Raw genomic sequence first — 20,100 nt, forward strand, 5'->3', positions numbered from 1 at the left:
AATGTTCATGAATGAAATGAAGACATGCCTAAGATTTATTTGAAAACGGGAGGGGTAGGAACTGCTTGCAGGGTAAAGATGAAACGAGAGTGGCCATGAGTTGATTATTGTAACTGGGAAGTGAGGACGTGAGGTTCATTGTATTATTTATATATGCTTGAAATTTTCCATAATAACAAATGTTTTAATCCTTATTTGTTATTCATCTTAAATGTAAACTCTTTATGGATATAGATTTGAAGAGTACATGACCGCTAGAAGAAGGAGGTTGGCTTTCTTTGGATCTTATGGATATTTTAATTTGCATATTTTGCCCTGCAAAACACTGGTAATAAAAAAGTACAAGTCAACCTTTATAATCTTTGTGTTAAAGACTTGGTTTTTGATACTTTATCCAGTGGGCTAAGCCTAGACTTGGCTTTAATCGTGGTAGATCTCAGTCAGAAATTCAAATGAAAGGATTATTGTAGAAGTTTTAGTAACTGTTTAAAAAGAGAAGTTTTCTTTAAAATTGCCTAATCTAGAGAGAATCACATATTTACATTTGTTAAATTGTTACACCAAATCCAAATGCTTTGCCTAAAGTCTTGATTTAATTTTTTTTCAGATGGATTTAATGCCTTTTATTAACAAAGCTGGTTGTGAATGTCTTAATGAAAGTGATGAGCATGGATTTGACAACTGTTTGAGAAAAGATATGACCTTCTTGGAATCTGATTGTGATGAACAGGTAATTGATACTTAAGTTAAAGCTTCTAGGGATCATCAATATTTATGCGCACTCTGGGTTCTTTATCATGTTTCCATCTCGTTTTATGTTTCTCCTTCCCGGGTGACCACTTCCTTTCCTTTTTGTAAGTTTCAGTTTCTTTGGTGGTGCAGACCTACCTCCTTTCTCTGTTCAGTGCAAACTGCCAGGTGCATTACACAGAATCTCAGAATTTTGGATTGGCTCCACTACTGAGTTGAGCCTTCACCACTCTTAAGTCCTTATATTCATTCTTGACCTGTCTTCCATATTTTTTACTCAACTGAGTTTTTACCTGAGAAGTAGAGACTAACTAGATGAGCACCCTTATGTGTGTGTTCCTCACTCCCAGATGTAAACCTGTATTGTACTTCCCTGTACTACTCTGTGTTGTTGTCACAGATGAGGTAATGTAGTACTGCCTTGATCAAGCCATCATTATCTTCATCTTGACTCTGACTTTCCTTAATATACTTTCTAATCCACTGTCTCTGTTCATCTTCCACATGTTCACAAAAGTTATTCTTCTTTCTTTTTTTTTGAAAGATTTTATTTATTTATTTGACAGAGGGAGACACAGTGAGAGAGGGAACACAAGCAGGGGGAGTGGGAGAGGGAGAGCAGGCCTCCCGCGGAGCAGGGAGCCCGACGTGGGGCTCGATCCCAGGACCCTGGGATCATGACCTGAGCTGAAGGCAGCCACTTGATAACTGAGCCACCCAGGCGCCCCAAAAGTTATTCTTCTAAAACATAGGCCTGGGGGTGCCTGGGTGGCTCAGATGGTTAAGCCTCTGCCTTTGGCTCAGGTCATGATCCCGGGGTCCTGGGATCGAGCCCCGCATCGTGCTCCCTGCTCCGTGGGAAGCCTGCTTCTCCCCCTCCTTCCTGCTCGAGCTCTCTCTCACTATCTCTGTCTCTCTCAAATAAATAAATAAAATATTTTAAAAAATAAAAAATAAAACATAGGTCTGGGGGCCTCTGGGTGTCTCCTCACTCAGTTAAGCATCTGCCTTCAGCCCAGGTCATGATCCCAGGGTCCTGGGATCCATCCCCACAGCAGGCCCCCTGCTCATTGGGGAGTCTGCTTCTCCTTTCCCTCTACCCTTCCCCCCCCACTTGTGTGCACTTGCTCTCTCTCAAATAAATAAAATCTTTAAAAAAAAAGAAAACATAAATCTGATCATGCTTCTTTTTCTTAAAGGAGTTAAATGATTCTTCTTCACAGACTTCAGGAAGAGGGTATCATATTCTTGCTGACTTGATCTGTTTCTAGCTTTCCATTCTTGTCACCTGTGGTTCAAGTTTCTATAAACATGTCATGCTTATTATTTTTTGACACATTATTACAGGTCAAGTATAAAAAGTAATTATATAACCAAAGGAAATAGTCTGGGTATTTTCTTAGGCAAACAGACCACAGTGATCCTGAAATCATAAATCCAAATTTCATCTTTGCTCCAACCATAGCTACTTTACTGAACAGCTTTAAGAATATTGTTCATAGTTGTGTTCCTTGTAAATGGTGCCCTGAATATAATGTGATGTTGAGTATCAGCACAACTGACCACAGCCTCCCTGAAATCTTCCTGCCAGGGAAGTCTTCCTTCTAGGGTAGAAGCATAGATAAGTACATCAGACACAATTTCAACTGGAAAGAATATTGAGCAAATGACTTACGGTTTCTGAGAGAGAAGCATCTGACAGTATTTTGTATTCCAGTTCCCTTATGTGGCCCTTCTAAATTCAGTTAAGTCCAATTAAGTTTAGGATGGAGGTTTGGAGGTTACTACAGAGCTATTAAAAGTCTTATTCTCTTGAGTTTTGGACCGAATAGAGTGCAGTTGAGGGCTAGTTTCTTCATATAATCTGTGCGTTGTTTCCAAATTGTCAAATCTACCCACGTAGATGCTTGACAGACCATTCTATAAAATGTTAAGCTTATATGCTAAAATATATAGTTTGAATTTTAATTTGGATTGTGTTTGATTTTTTGGAAGACAAATTGCTTGTCAGTTTACAGGTCACAAGACATTAGGTTCATATATGCATCCCCTCCCCCCACCATTTTTTAGTAGGCTCTGTGCCCAATGATGGGTTCGAACTCACAGCCTCTATATAAAAAAGTGTCGCATGCTGTACTGACTAAGCCAGCCAGGTGCCCCCCCTTATGCCTATTTTTAATTTAATTTAATTTATTAAATTTTGTTGTCATTCCCTTATGTGAATAATAGATTATTGTATTTCTCAAATGTCAGTCTAATCAAGTTACTTTCAACTTACTGATTTTTTATATTACATTGGTTTTATGAATTGAATTAAATATTTTCTGCCTTTGAATTAATAATTTTAAGTCTACATAGCTGTCGTGTGTATCAAGGTGTTCAAGAGCCCTTTTAAAATGAAACTTTATTTTCTTCACAGCTGCTTATTACTGTGGCATTTAATCAACCTGTTAAGCTTTATTCAATGAAATTTCAAGGGCCAGATAATGGTGAGTAATGGACAGCTTTTCTTTAACTGTCTGCTCTGTGGATCTGTTAGCACATATGTAAAACTTTTTATTAAATAATAGAGGTAGGTATTTCTTGTTTTGGAAAGAGTGAAATTGTTTCTGGAACAAAGCAAGGAGATAAATGAATGCAAATAATGTGATATTATTAGGACCTAAAAGGAAAATTTTATCTTATTTCTAAAAGTTTAATCTCTTAATCTAAAAACAAACTCTTTCTTCCAACTATTATTCTAAAACTTCAGGTTTGAAGTAGCCATTTTTCAGGATCAGAACTGGAAGAGATTTATTTCATACTCTTCCTATTAATAGATGAAAAATAAGGTTCTAGATCTTCCTATTTGTGCACTATTAGTAGTTTCATCTTCTTTATATATATTATGATGCTGTAAACAGGATTGTACAGGCTTGGTATTTCTCTTTCTATTAAATAAAGAATTTTCCTTATTCATCTCCCTCCTTTTTTCCTGTCCCTGTTGATTTTTTTTTTTTTTTTTGGTTGTGTGTTGGCAGGTAGTGGGGACTAGGATTTTTCTTATTTTCTTTATAATTGGGAGAAACAGCAAGCACCCTATTTATCAGATAGCCTTCCTTCTTTGTTTTAAATTTTTATGTATTAATATTGTTCATTAATAAAATTGTATCTTCTGAAAATACCAAGTATTTGTAAAAGCAGTTGCTATAGAGATGAGTAAGCAATATGAATATCTTAAGATTCCTTAATTAGTCACTAAATATGGGTTTTGGATTGTACCCTGAAGTTAAAGGGACTAAGACATTCTCTAAATGTGATCTAACCACTTAGCACATTTTAATCCCTAAGATGAAATTTGGCAACTATATAATCTTTTAAAAAATTTTTATTTATTTATTTATTTAGTTAGTTAGTTATGAATGAGACAGTGAGTGAGCCAGAGAGAGAGCACAAGGAGGGGGAGGCAGAGGGTGAGGGAGAAGCAGGCTCCCCATGAGCTGAAGGCTTAACCGACTGAGCCACCCAGGCGCCCCGGCAATTTGTATGATTAGTTTTCTGTTAGCTAAATGTTGTCACTGGTAATGCTTTTCTCCTAAATAACAAATGTATCAGTTGTTGGCAGCTGCAAGACCCAGCTCAAATGTTAACCTGCATACATTGTCAGACTGTATTGCCCTCTTCCCTGTACTTCCTCGCTAGTAGTAGTACATTTTCATAGTGTGACTTTTATAGTTGAGGGCAAGAAGTCTGTGTATGTATATGTGTTTGCATATGTACATATGTGTTTCAATCTAGTATTCCTAGGACTTAGTATACTGCTAGCAGGCATTAAAAAAATGTGTATAAAAAAAAAAGAATGGCTATGAAAATACTCCGAATTTCTTAAAGTTCCTAAAGATTTAGGTAGGTATATGCATGAAAATACTCAAAATTTCTTCCGATATCAGACGAGATCGGGCGTGCTCAGGGTGGGATGGCCGTAGACAATCCTCGGAATTTCTTAAAGTTCCTAAAGATTTAGGTAGGTATATGAAATATTATGTATTAATATTGTTCATTAATAAAATTGTATCTTCTGAAAATACGAAGTATTTGTAAAAAGCAGTTGCTGTAGAGATGAGTAAGTATTTGGATGTGTGACTGGTTGTATAGCGTGAATGTAATGGTGAAGGAAGGAAAGTATTGCAGGTTTGGTTTAACATTTAATTTCATTCTACCATTTTATAGGTCAGGGTCCTAAATATGTAAAAATTTTTATCAATCTACCCCGATCTATGGATTTTGAAGAAGCAGAAAGAAGTGAACCAACTCAAGCTCTGGAACTAACAGAGGATGATATTAAAGAAGATGGCATTGTCCCACTTCGTTATGTTAAGTTTCAGAATGTTAACAGTGTAACTGTAAGTAGTATTTCAACTATATTTAATGAGTTTGTGGGTGACAGTTCATGCTGTTACCTTCAGTACCCTAGGTGATTCTAAATGATCCTTTAGGTTTTGTCCACCTCATTTAGAATGAGTAAAAATGTATAATGAACTAATTAAATTTTCTTCTTTTTAATTTATGTGCACTAAAGAGAAAGGACAGGTTGATTTTTTAAAAGTTTTTGAATTTGTCAGTTTACTTTATACATATTTGGCAGCTTATGTTAAAAGTTTATTCTAGAATATTTATAGTTAAACTGAAGGTATTTGTACATTATCCTTCATACCTGGTGATGAGTGATGTTACAATTGTAAAATCGAATTTACTTTTCTAGAATGTATGGTTTTTAATAGTGTTGTGGTCATGATCTCAGTAAAAATGACTTTTTAAAAGATACTTTTATATTATCTTAATTTACATTAAGAAGTTGGCTGCTTCTTAGCAGTTATTAATTGCTTTTGTAAATTTTAATAATGAAACCCAGCATATGCTTTCCAAACCACCCCCTCCTCCCATCCACCCCTCCCAACCCAGTCCTTCAGAGGAGGGAGTAGGAGGATTAGAATAGAATAGTGGAATACCTAGGGAAAAAAGTGGGAACGCGCACAGAGTCACTGAAAACAAGTCATGCTAAACTAATGATTTCCTTGTTATTTATTTATTAAAGATTTTATTTATTTTATTTGAGAGAGAGAGCGAGCAAGTGAGCGTGGGCAAGAGACAAGCAGGGGGAGTGGCAGAGGGAGAGGGATAAGCAGGCTCCCCACTGAGCGGCGAGCTCCATTCAGGGCTGGATCCCTGACCTGAGCCAAAGGCAGCCGCTCAACTGACTGAGCCACTCAGGCCTCCCATGATTTCCTTGTTTTAATGAAATGATTCTGGTTTTTATAAATTAGAGAATGCTATAATGTATTCATTTTAGGAGGTTTTTTTTTTTTTTTTTTTTTAACATATTTGGTTTTTTTTTTTTTTAAGATTTTATTTATTTATTTGAGACAGAATGAGAGAGAGAGAGAGTACATGAGAGGGGGGAGGGTCAGAGGGAGAAGCAGACTCCCTGCCGAGCAGGGAGCCCGATGCGGGACTCGATCCAGGGACTCCAGGATCATGACCTGAGCTGAAAGCAGTCGCTTAACCAACTGAGCCACCCAGGCGCCCCATTTTAGGAGGTTTTTACTGGAGTTTCACAGGATATACTTAGTAATAAGATGAAGGATTATAATTGAGATTTCAGTATTTGAAATATTCTACCCAAATAAAATGGACAAAAATGGTTATATTAAACTAGAATACTAGTTATCAGATATTTTCCTGACTTATATTTGTACCATATCCTCAATTAATGCCAGTTGCTTTATTTAGTGATGGAAGCAAGGTATTTATTGGAAAAAGCCCTTTCAACCCAAACATCTTGATATAATCTCCTCTGTCATTGAGATTCACTGTACCCAGTTATCTTGTGATAGGCTCAAGTCTGTGTATGTGCTGTGTCCTATCGCAATCAAACTTTTAGTCAGTGGCTTAAGTCACAGAAAGCATGTCTGTCAGTTTTTTGGTGATAAAATTGAAATCATAATGACAGTTTTGATCAGAAAGTCTAGTCAAAGTAAGTAGATGAATTTTAAAAGCCATAAATATAAACTGTTGTGCTAATTATCAAAGAGCATTACAAATGAATGGAGACTGGCTTAATAGTCTACCTATTATAGACTTGGAAGTTTTTGGTTTTTTTTTTAAAGATGTTATTTATTTGTCAGAGAGAGGGAGAGGGAGAGAAAGAGCACAAGCAGGGGGAGCAGCAGGCCGAGGGAGAAGCAGGCTCCCGCTGAGCAAGGATCCCAATGTGGGACTTAGGACCTGGGATTATGACCTGAGCCGAAGGCAGATGCTTAACCGATGGAGCCACCCAGGCATCCCCAGACTTGGAAGATTTAAGTGATAAGCTCAGTTTGAGATGAATCTGTGCTTGCCTATAAAAACAACAAAAAACGATTAATGCCATCAGAGAATGAAAGAAGTATATTGTCTAAATCAAGAGAGGCAATATTCTTAAGTAGACAGCATCTAGAGTATTGTGTTTTGTTTTTTTAAAAAAAGCATATAGGGCGCCTGGGTGGCTCAGATGGTTGAGCATCTGCCTTCGGCTCGGGTCATGATCCCGGGGTCCTGGGATCGAATCCCACATCGGGCTCCCGGCTCGGCGGGGAGCCTGCTTCTCCCTCTGACCCTCTCCCCTCTCATGCTGTTTCTCTCTCGCTCGCTCTCTAAAAAATAAATAAAATCTTTAAAAAAATAAAAATAAATTTAAAAAGCATATAAAAATCCAATATATTGGAAAAGAATCTGAGTAAAGCTGCTGTCTAGTAACGTGCTGAGGGGAGTTTTTACATAGAAAGTATAAAGAGTCTAGCTTAAAAAAATGCAGGCTATAGTATAGTATAGTTTTAGGAGCTGATTTCCAATATTGTTTTTTTTTTTTAATATTTTAGGAAATTGAATGAATGAGTATCAGAAAGAAATAACTGCAGAGACTTTCCTCAGTCAAAAACCAATTTTTTTTTTTTTTTTCAGTAGAAAGGAATTTATTTTAAAAATACTGCATAATCCGCAGCAACACTTAACGGTGTTCAGGGGCTATGAAGCCAGGAACGATGGCCACATTCACACCCCAGAACTGATGGTGAAAGGGCTTCACTGTGGCTGCCATGGAACATTAGTGTTGAGCCTATAGCACTGTTGCACAATATTGTCCCAGGAACTAATAAGCGATGAGACTCCCAACGCTACCAACAAGGATGCACATGCTGTATCCCTAGCTCCAAATTTGAAGTCTAGAGTGAGAGCCTCTCCTTGGCAGAACCTAAGTCATGCTGACATCTTTTTTTTTTTATTCTTATGTTAATCCCCATACATTACATCAGTCAAAAACCAATTTTAATAAAATTTCAGCAGTGGTTTGCCCACTGTAATAATTTCATACTCTTTCAACATTCTCGGTAAAGAATTTAGTTGTGACCCCTCCAACACCCTCACACTGAATTATCCGGAACTTTTGTATGCGAGTGTCTTGCCATGAATATCCTGGAAAGGGTGAGGATAGCAGGGCAAACAGTGGAATTAATAGTCCTGTGGGACCACTAGTCTAAATGTAGTTTGGGTTAATCCTTACAAAGAATGGAAGGTATTTTTATTAATAATCTAACAAAATCAGTTAAACTTAAGCATGTTTATGAAAAAAGGATACAATTATTAATGTAAAAATTCTTTTTTTCCTTTTGGTGGGGGGGTATAGATATTTGTTCAGTCCAATCAAGGTGAAGAAGAAACAACAAGAATTTCGTATTTTACTTTTATTGGTACTCCAGTCCAGGCAACAAATATGAATGACTTCAAACGAGTAAGTTTGTTTTAAATGGTATTTAGGGGAAGTAAAAATATAATTTTAAAGAAGTAATTTCATAAAGATCAAAATCATACCATGTCATGAAATTTTAGGTTAAACTAGGAAAGTGGGTTCTCCTAATCACATTTTTAGATCTCCAACTAAAAGATAATTTCTAATAAAAATAAATCCTGATATAGTGTCTGTTAATCAATGGTATCCAAATAATGGTATCTATAAATAAATGGTATCCAGTGGATAATGGTATCCATTAATAATGATGTCCAAATGGTATTCAAATAAGTGAGCATAGCATAAAATGTACAGAATTGTTGAATCACTACGTTGTACACCTAAAACTAATATAACATTGTATGTCAGCCATACTTCAATTAAAAAAAAGTCCTTACCTATAATGAAGTAAACGGTAAATAACAGGGAAGTAATTTAAATTAACTAAATAATTGTTTGGTTATAGAAAGTAGTTAGGAATAATGTCAAAATAGGAGTAAGTTAAAATCGTTATTATTAGTGAATTTTTAAGAATTGTGCTGATATTAAGATTTTGATTATTGTTTCCAATGAAAACATATAAAATCACTTGAATAATTTTAATCAAAAAGAATGGGCTCAGTTTTACTACACTGAGATGCCTTTAAACCACGTCTGTGTGCTGAAAGACCACTTGCACAAGCAAAGAAATTACCAGTGAACAGGCAAATTACATATGTATGTATATGTACGTTTTTGTTTTGTTTTGTGGACACAGTCGTAAGGTTTGCAGAGGATTTATAAGATATACGAGACCCTTAGGAATGAGAACATTTTGTCCATTCATGGAACAACTGCTACTTGGTCCCAGTTCCTTAGGGAGACTCTTAAGTATTACAACCACAGATCATGGAAGTGCTACGAGGAACTTTCTCAGTACACAACCCAGTTGCTGTACACAGATTAAATGTGCAGCAGCATGGGAAAGGTAGGTGTGGCCATGTTTCTATGGCTGCCTTTGATAGTCTAGAACTGGAGGTGATTAGAAAGAGGTGATTATATGGGAGAAAGTTTCCCCAGGGCTGCCAGTGCCCTGGAGGAAGAGGCACCCAGCTGAACAATTCAGACCCCTGTTTGGTGGGGAGGTGAAGCCATGAAGCATCCTGAAAACTCTTATTCTTTTTGGTGGTATCTACAGATCTCATTTTAATACAGTTACAGAAAAATTTGTAAAATTGCATAACAGTGGATAAGCTTATAAAATTGTATGCTGGTTTTTACAAAATTGATAATCTTGACCATAGATATTTTAACTGGTCATTTTTCAATTACTACATTTTCCTGTCTCATGATTAACTTTTGGGAACTGTAGGACAATTCTGTACTTAGATCTGTCATGTCAAGTGTTTGCCATATGTATAATGACAGATCAGAAGGTCAGAAGTAGCAGAGATTAAACCATCTACATTTTTATGATATGAGATATGCTGTACTGGGAAAATGTGTGAGCACCAAAGACATTTTGGCCGCCTGCTTTGTTATATTGCTTGTTTGAATTAATTGCCATTGGATTTGGCTTTAACTGCCTTGCATAGTTTGTTTTTAGCTTAATTCCTTCATAAGATCTCCTATAAATAAGCCTTATACCATTAATTCAGCTTAAGTTCCTTGCTTCTCACCTCTGCTCATGCTGTTTGATTTCCATTTTTTTCTTTAAGTAACCACTGCTCCATCTTGACCATCTTCTTACCAGCCTGCCATTCAGTCAGTTTTTCTAATGTGTATTAATAATCGTCCATCTAAGAATTTGTCTCCACCTCTTTGGTTTTAATATCCTCCCTCTCCTATGCCTTCTGGCCTTGCTCCTCTCTCTCTCTTTTGACTTACCAAACTGATTTTTCTGGACTGTCTTTAGGATAGCAAAGATGTTAGACTTTTCTTGCTTGGGAGTATTTGTGTATGTTTTGTAATTGCTATGTATTCATTTAACTAAATACTTTTTTATCTTAACATTATTGTAGAGCAATAGTTCTCAAAGTTTTTGGTCTCAGGACCCTTTTACACTATTAAATATTATTGAGGACCAAAAAGAACTTTTGTTAATGTGGGATATATTTATCTAATATTTACCCTTCAAGAAATTGAAGCCAAAAAATTTAAAAATTATTTATAAATAATAAATTCATTATATGTTAACACAAATAATATTTTTAAATTAAAATACATATTTTCCAAATTAGAACCAATTTAACAAGATCATTTTTTTTACGCTTTACAAATTGTTTTACTGTCTAGCTTAATAGAACCTTCTCATTCTCATGCCTGCTTCTACATTCAGTCAGGTTTGCTATCACAGGTCATGTAGCCTCTGGAAAACTCCATTGTACACCTGTGAGACAATGAGATTAAGAAGGCAAATAATGATTTGGTATTATTATGAAAATAGTTTTGAATGCTCCCTGAAAGGGTCTCAGGGACCCCCAGCCTAGACCACACTGAGAACTGCTTTGAGAATAATTTAATACTATCATGGACTCCTTTCTTGGTGTTAGTCCCTTGCTTTTAATGTTTGATAAATTTTAATTGGCTGAATGATTTTCTTATGTATGTTAATATTACATTGCATTTCCTTTTAATAGTTTCTGAATGAGACTTGTGTCATTCATTGAATTGTTCCTCAAAAGCAAGCTAATATTTCAGTGCTTTTTGCATTCTGCTAAGTTAACATTAGTGTAGGAAAATTGCAATAAAAAATTATTTATTGTTTAACTGAAATTGGCCAGTTTAGATTATGTATAGATAGTCACTTATTGAAAATTATAAATGAGCTTGGTTTCTAGAAAAGGAAATAATAAATACATGGAATGGTACTTGTTGTCCCTGTAGTACTATGCTAGGTGTAATCACAATCCCTCTGTATAGCAAGTTTATCTTAAAGGATAACATATAAACATTTGGAAAGTTGATCAAAATTAATCAAAGCTTAGTTCAAGTCTCTTCCTCTACAGAGTATGCTCATACTTTCCTAGCTCAGTGATACCTCCTTTTTCCTAAGAATGGCTGGGAGAGGACAAGAATGTTTTGTGGAGGAGGGAGGGTCTTGAACTAAACTTTGGGAGTAGAAATGGATAGCAGTGGAGGAAAAGATAGCAGGGGGCACTCCAGGTAGAATGGAAAATAGGAACTTGGGCATGAAAATGGGAAGGTGCAGGACTTCAGTCAGTCTGAATTTCAAAGGAATTACACATAGTCATTAGAATTTAAAATTTCAAAATAGATTTGGCATGAATTTTATCAGCACAAAGAGGAACGCTTTGATACCTCTTTGTGTAATGAAGAAAGCTATAAAAATGGTTTAAAGAATGATAAAATAGAATTGTTTTGCATTTTCAGTTCACATTTTTATATTGTGTGAGTTGTTTCTAGATAATTTTAGTTTTCAGAGTGTCATTGATCTTCTCCTTATGTCACTAAGATGACAGAAGCTAAGGTAATGCTAATGAATCTTGGATGTGGATAGAAATCTTAGACCTCCTTGCATGCTATTACAACTTTAAAGGTTATACTTTTAAGATTTGGTAGACTAGAACACACCTCCCACTTGTCTGTTTTTGGCTATTATAGGCATTGTGCACAGATTATAATATACACTTAGGCTATTTGTTGTTGTAAATGAATTCTTTGTGTTGCAGCATGAAAAGCTTGCCATCTTAATTAGAAGTTAGATATTTTCTTTGCTAAAATATGCTCTATACATGGATTGCTTTATTTTAATACAAAAGTAATAACATATAAGTGTACAAAAATGAGCAAAATTGAAAGGGCTTCTGCTTCTTAGGGAATGAGGTGCATGTGAAAAGCAGAGCAGATTTTCTATCACTGTAATAAAAATAGACTTTTCTAAACTGGCCATTCACCGTATCAGCTATTTTTGTAACATTTCTGTCTGTTTATTTTTCAGCTTTTTTAATGCAACTCAAATGAACTAAAAACAGAAGATTTTTAAAAATGAAGTAATATAAAGATTGACCTTATCTCACTCTACTCCCCTCCTTGCTTCTCTGCTCATCTAGCACCTGTCTGCTCTCACCCTTCCCATGTTCTCGCCATTGTTGGTGCAAGATGTCTCCAGCTTCTATCATCTGGATCAGCCTTGTAACCTAGATTTCCTCAACCATCTCTTTCTTCAGATCTTATTCTAGCCATGTGTCTTAGTTGGCCTTTTGTTGGTTTGCTTTTTATTTTGGGCTTGCAACTAGGTGCTTTAATTTCATTATCATACTGTGTTGCTCCCCTGACTTTTATTTTTTTTACTTTCTCATCTTTCATTTTTGTACTACATTTTGAGAAATCATATTGCAATAAAATGTTGTAAATGCTTTCAGACTTAACTAGTTGTTGGATGTTTTAATCCAATCTAAAGTTTAAATTTTATTTTTTGGGAACTATAGAATCATTTTAGAAATCGAATATGAACAGTTTCATCAACTTCTTTTATACTACAAGTAGTATAATATATTGATTAGTCTGTAGTTAAGAGACGTGGATTTTCTTTTCTCAACGGAACTGCAGCCCCAAAGTCTTTTTGTTGATTAATTATGGGCACATCCTCTGCTTTGTCTACCCAAGTGAGCTCAAGGCGTTGAAAGACGGACTGAATGTTAGGCTGGTTTAAACTCTTAACGTAGAGGATCAATGGACTCTTTACTGAATAAATATTTTTGACACCTAATTTTGATGTACCTAGACTATTTGAGGTGTAATAGAAACACTTAAAAAATGAATAAAATACTTTATGTTTGGGATGAGAAAATCCATATTGGAATGCTGAATTTCTTCTTTTTTACAGAGAATACACATTGGCAAGTTGAGAGTTATCAACCTGTGAAACAGTATGCAGATTTGTGTCTTCTGTATCACATCTGCTAAAATTTTAATTTTTAATATTGTTTTGTTTTCTTTTGCTTAATCTAATAGCTGTTTTGTGTGTTCCCAAGTGATAATAATGATCAATAATGCTGTCAGTGTTTTATCTGCTTAAATTTATTTGTGATACAAATATTGCCAACTTCCCTTCTTTCTTAAGAAGCCTTCCCGCCCCTCACCCCCCAGCTCTTAAACCCTGAATTTTTTACTCTTATCCACATACTTTTATGAGACTATCTCTTTAGTATCTTTCTGGCTTTTTGGGCTTTCTAACATACAGTTTTCGTAGATCAGAGAGGAGATCTTTTAAAGTAATAAAACTGGTTTTCCTCAAGGCCGGGAAAATGGCATGTCTGACATCATATGATTGGGAATTAAGTGGAAGGCATTTTAAATCTTCTCTCATGAATGGCATTGACCCAGCCACATTCTATTTTAGACCAGACATGTACTGAAGACCTTTATGAGTTTTGCTTAAGACTACCATTTGGAACAGAATCAGTTAAAATATGAAAATTACATTACAATTAAATGTACATAGAAATCTTTTTTTTTTTTTAAGACTTTATTTATTTGACAGAATGAGAGAAAGAGCGCGTGTGTGCATGCAGCAGCAGGCGGAGGGAGAGGGACAAAGAAGCAGGCTCCCCACTGAGCAGGGAGCCCGATGCGGGGCTCGATCCCAGGATCCTGGGATCATGACCTGAGCCAAAGGCAGATGCTCGACTGACTGAGCCTTCCACCCCATAGAAATCGTTTTGTATACAAATATATCTTCAATAGCTTGCAAGTAGATTTCTTTAGAGGCATTTCTGCTGTGAGAATATATTAACTAATGATAAACTTCAGCTTTTAAGTAAATTATTTACTTGAAACATAATTGTAGAACCTTCCCACAGAGGATTTATTTTCTAGCACTGTTAGTAGAAACCAAGTTTATTCTTACATTTTTATGCTGCCACATTTATAGCAACTAGGACATTTTTGAAGCCCTCCGATGGAGACTTTTTCTAATCATCGACAGAAACAAGATTTATTCTTTGTTTTTTATAGTACATTTGTAACAACCGGGGTTTTTTAAAAATAGAAACTAGGCAAAATTAGTCATTTTTAATCTCTTTTCATTGCATATCTACATATTGAGAGAAAAATCTAGAAACCTGTCATCTTGGCTATTTAGACATAAGTTTAGCATACTCTTTTAATTCTAGAGTATTTTGTGATCGACATTTGATTTCTAATTGCCTAAAAATAGTTTGCCAAATGTATTTCACTCATATAGCATCATCCTTTTATTAACTTCTCTAAACTGTCAACCTTGTTTTGAAAAATTGCACTACTTTTCCTTTAAACAGTGTGGGAAACCAAAAATAGCCTGCATGTGTTTTATTTTTAATTCTTGAGGCTGGGAGGAAAGGGAAGGTCACAGTTTGCTTCAACAGTGAAAATACACTGCATGCCAAAAAAAAAAAAAAAAAATACAGGGATAAAAAGTTAATACCAGGTTTTAAAGATGATTACCAATTAGTAATATTATTTTAAAAATAACACATATTTCTAAATCAATAAGATGTACATGTAAAGTTATTTTTTGTTTTCTAGGTAGTTGGCAAAAAAGGAGAAAGCCACTAAGGTACAAAAGACACTGGAAGACCATATTGCAATCAGATCTACAGCTCCTGGATAATTGCTTGATTCTCATCAGAGACTGTCAATATTCCATTCATTGCCATTACCAATAAATCATTGCTTTTGTTTGGATGGTATCACTAGTGTTTTTGTTGTAATCTTGATACATGCAATTGTAAATAAAAGTCACTACTTTTGCCAAGCTTAATTTTTGTCATTCTAAATAAGTATTTTCTCTTTTCATTTATCTGAAAATTGGCCCACTTCTGATTTTTGAAGAGACTTATGTGTCTGGTAGCATATTGATTGAAAGCCAGTTTTTCTCTTTAGGGGAGCAAGACTGTTTTAGGGAATTAAGGAGTGCATGTGCTATGCTCATGTACATACACAGAGCAAGTGATTTTGATAAATGGACTTGGAACAGTTAAGTATGTTAAAATGAGTACTAACTCACGTTTATTAAACATTTGGGTATCTGGGCTATAGAAATTACTCAAATTATAACCTACCAGAAATAAACAAGTTTAATGAGATTTAACTGTTTACACTTAAAACTGTTAACGGGACCACAGATTTTAATCCCTTCCGGATGACCTTTAAAAATTTGAGTCAGCCGTTTTCTTTACTGTTGAAACTGACCATGGGGGAAAAGACACTACTGTGAATTCATACAGCAACAGGACTTAATATTTTTAATCAAGTATTTATTATCTTAGCTACCAAAAGATGCAGTGTTAATACACAGAGAACATGATTTAAGGTTAAAAATGAATTGGCCAAATAGTATGTTTGAAAGGTGTTTCGCAAAAGGCTAGCAAAACAAAACATCTGTTCCTTACTACTATTTTTAATCTTAAAACTAATCTAGAAAGTATTAGTAAATTTAATTTTTTAATTTCTCTATTTTTAAAATTAAAATTTAACTTTAATTTCTCTGAATATTAAAAATTCAGTGTTTGAAAAGAGTACTTAGACTATTAATTTTGATTTAGTTAATACCTTTGAGGGCATTTTTGTCTAGGAATATGGTTGAGATAGCATTTTTGCCTGTGGGAGACTAATGTATTTATACGCATTTATGGAAAAGATTATGCATAAGTTTTGTGTTAAAATAGTCATTTTCTAAAATGCCCAGTGTTTTTACATGGTGTTTAGTTCTTCTCTATGTAAGCACACTAACTGGTCTGTGATGATGTCTATATACTTATGTATTTCATAGTTACTTGCCTTGGGTCAACTGGAGGGGGAAGGGCAAGAAATAAAAGTTCGTAACATTCCTTAATATAGACCATCTCAGATTAATTACGTCTGAAATTAGGGGTACGATTAATACCATGAGTTTTGTTTTACACTTTTGTACACTTAACCTTTTTTGGGTAATTGTCAAAGTGCCTCATCTTAAGTATTGCTGACCTCATCCTATTTATACTTGACAGTTTGAAAACCCATTGAAAGTAATTTCGTATGTGTAAAGGATTGGGCATCAGATTTATATTGTTTATGTGACTTTTCTATAACTCAACTGGTTGCATTATACAAACATTCCATGATTACTCAAATTGTAAATAGTGAAAAATGAATGTTTGTAGGTAACTATAACATGTTTCACTATGGGAAATTTTACAAATAAACATATGTAGTTGATACTACTTAAATCACCAAGCTGAAATGCTGTTTTCTCCTAAAACAGTATATGTGTGTGTGTGTGTATGTGTATATATACATACACATGTGTGTATATATATATATATACACACTGAATTTTCCAGATAAAAAGCATCTGAAAAATGTAACCCTAGTTATTTTAACCAAAACCATCCCTGATATTAATATTAATTTTAATATTTGTTTTGTCAGACATAGCAGAAAAAGAAACACTCTACAAAACTTTTCCCTTGATTTGCATGTTTTGTTATATTTCATAGCAGGATGATTATCTGATTTGAAACAATAATGAAATAACCCATAGTAGAAACAAAAGTATTTTGAGTACAGAGTCTTGCAGATGAGGTCAAGAGTAGCACATGCTCTTGTGCCCCTGGCAGACCTTTATGATCTCTTTTGGCCAAATTACCCTCAATCTCATATTGAAAGTAGCTACGTCATCCATTGGAGTTGTCATGTGAGTTGAAACCTGTCTACCACTTGGAGATGGATACTCTTGTTTTTTGCAGCGTTCTCAGGGTGGTGTGGGTATTGCGCATTTGGCCTCACTATTTTATTTAGGGCCGCTATTAATTCACCTGAAAAAAATGAAAAGAAAAAAACCTACACCAGGTTTGGAGGGTTGGGGGGCTTTTTACCTAAAGTAGTTCAGATCTTCCCGTGTTCCCCTTAATTCTAAAGTAAATCTTCAATTCTGAAATAAAAAGAAAGCATTGGAATTGAATTAGGCAGCTTAAGCCCTCTCCTTTGTAAACATTAGAGAACAAAAGAACTTTAGGTCTTCCATGTTGCTCGTATTAATATTCGTACTTCAAATTGGTAGATTGGTTTTGTGTGTAGGATATATATGGAATTGGTCTTTTCTAACCTTAGATAATTTTTTTTTGAAAGAAAAGTAACTTTGAATAAGAAATCCATTCACTGATCACTGAAGGGAAACCTTGAAGGAACATTGCATTCACTTAGCTTAACACCATTAATAGAGGTTTATTCTGCATTTTTTGAAGTTTTCCAAACACATGTATGTTCTATAACATATAGCATGTTTGTTAGGCAAAGGAGTTTTAAAATACTGAATCTTTTACCACCCAGTGAAGCCTATATTGCTTAAGAATAGTGATGTCATTTTAAACATTTTCACTTTGTTTTATTTTTAGATCAATAGTTCATTTTTTACATGCCCAGCACTATAAGTGGGCAGAATGCACATTTTACAGGTTAATAAGATTACTTTTAGACCTTGTGGCCCATGCAGAATTACTAATTGGGAGAATGTGTAAATAAATTTGTCCATAAAATAACTTTAGAATTTGGATATACTACTAAAATTGTAGACAGCCTGGAACAATATTAAAATCTTACCATATGTAACCCTAAACCTGCTGGAGTCTGTTTCCTTCCTCTACATTTGATATGCTTCTCTATGGGAAGAGGAAGTTTATCCAGGAATTAATTCTGGTAAGTAGAACAGGCCAGAATTAGTTGTAAATACATGATTTGTTGATTTATACTTGGACATGCATTTGAGATATTGGCACATTATGCTACTTTGGAGCACGATCTTTGAAGTTTGAATCTCTGCTCCTACTTGTAAACTGTGTCATCTTGAGCAAGTAACATACTAGGAGTTTGAGTCCTCTTGTGTAAAAATAGGAACATCACCTCTTAGCCTTATTATGAAGATTAAATGTGTTACTTTGTATCTGCAGCAAGCATAAGTTTCTTCTGTACCCTGCTGTCCCATCTCACTGCCACTGCTTTTTAAAGGCTATCATTTCTTGCAAGGCATAATGCAGTAGCCTCCAAATTGTCTCCTGGCCTCTGTAATGTGCCCTCCTTATGGCTGCTAGTTATCTTGCCTTTTTGAGGTCTTCATAATGTGATTCCCTCCAGCCTTATACCTTACCCTTCATTTCTGGCACTAGCAGTTCCCAGAATGTACCTTGATATCTAACTTCCTCTGACCTAACTGGCCCACCTGATGAATTCCTACTTATCTAGGAGGCCCAGTCTAAGCAAAACTGATAGTGGTAACACACAATGATTGTATGCCTCCTTTGCTACCATAGCACCCTGTGGTTATTTCATCCTGGTACTTAGCAAAAATACTGTAATTATATGTAGTTTTATTTGCTCTACTAGCTTATGAACAGTAATGCAAGGATTTTCCCCTAGTACCAAACTGTTACTTTGATCTCTATCATCAATAAACACAATGTGAAACAAATTCTCAGGTTCCAAGAAGAGAGATGCTTGAGGTCTGAGAGACTGTAGAATTCGCAATTTAGTTAGGTAAGAGAATTTAGCAGTTGTAAAGGAAAAGTGCATGTTGTATGCATAGAATGACATTTAAATAAAAGATTTCTTAGGGAGGTGAAGGAGGAGATGAAGCTGGAAGAGCAAGTAGAAACCATGAATGGAAGCTCCTATTGCCATGTGAAAGAGATCAGACAATTCTTACTAGTTTATGGGAGGAGGAAGGTAGTAGAGAGAGGAGCCCACACTGACTCACAAGTGTGTCATTTTTACAGTTGGTTGTAGAAATCTTGGTTCCAAGGAAAAGCAGCAAGTCGGAAGGGGACAATGAATATGGCTTTCCCTTGAGCAGTATATCTGAAATGCTTTTTTGGCTTTCTGGTGGAGATGTGTCATAGGTACATAAGAATGGGGTTTTAGAACCTAGGGCTAGAAATAGGGAACTAGGAGTCAGGTGATGAAAATAGGTACATGAATGGGAGTATCTAGAGGGAATATAAAGGGGAAGAAGGAAACTAAGGAACAAATGCTAGGGAATATGAATAAATACTAAGGAATCAGCAGAAGAGGAGCCTGAAAAGCAGAATATTCATCAGGAATGTAGAAGGGAAAACAGGAGAACTTGGTATAGTGAATGTTAAATAAATTCAAGAGAGAGTAGTCATCATTATCATGTGTGGAAATATTGAAATCAGTAGACATATCCAATTGCCAATCCATTAAGTTGTGGAAACAATTTTATAGTGCTTAATTATTAGAATCATTGATTATATTAATAATCCTATGGTTGAAGGGGGCGTCAGCAGACAGAATGATTCTGAAACCGTTCTGGCAAAGAAATCTAGAAGCTTTCATAGTCTACCATTGAACACAGTTTTACATGACAATTAGCAAGGCGTGGAGATTGATGGCAACATTCCATAAGAGAATATGAAACACTGCTCTGAAGTTGTCATTAAAGGCTTTAGTACTTCCTTATAATCAGGTGCCTTTTTCCTGTTTTGTTTGTAATTATAAATTTTGTCCCATCTGTCGAACATTCTTTCATGACTGCTTTTATTCTCTTAAAAGTTCCTTATTTCACAAAGATAATT

The 20,100-nt window shown here is 35.2% G+C and overlaps 1 protein-coding gene across 2 annotated transcripts in view; it reads left to right on the top strand.

Moving 5' to 3' along the window:
* TXNL1 (thioredoxin like 1) overlaps positions 1–16,730 on the top strand; it is a 35,261-nt gene extending 18,531 nt beyond the window's left edge. Inside the window, exons 4-9 of one of the 2 annotated variants that reach the window (XR_006541217.1) lie at positions 608–730; positions 3,170–3,239; positions 4,960–5,132; positions 8,450–8,554; positions 15,059–15,210; positions 15,846–16,730. Coding sequence is in view for 1 of the 2 variants with exons in the window: in XM_021686376.2 (XP_021542051.1) it covers positions 608–730; positions 3,170–3,239; positions 4,960–5,132; positions 8,450–8,554; positions 15,059–15,088 (501 nt within the window). In the remaining variant the exon portion in view is untranslated. Of the gene's footprint in view, positions 1–607; positions 731–3,169; positions 3,240–4,959; positions 5,133–8,449; positions 8,555–15,058 lie in introns of both variants that reach the window. The other variant, XM_021686376.2, reaches the window with a different exon arrangement.
* The last annotated feature ends 3,370 nt before the right edge of the window (positions 16,731–20,100 follow it).

The sequence above is a fragment of the Neomonachus schauinslandi genome, chromosome 14, assembly GCF_002201575.2.
Source record: "Neomonachus schauinslandi chromosome 14, ASM220157v2, whole genome shotgun sequence".
Lineage (NCBI taxonomy): Eukaryota > Metazoa > Chordata > Mammalia > Carnivora > Phocidae > Neomonachus > Neomonachus schauinslandi.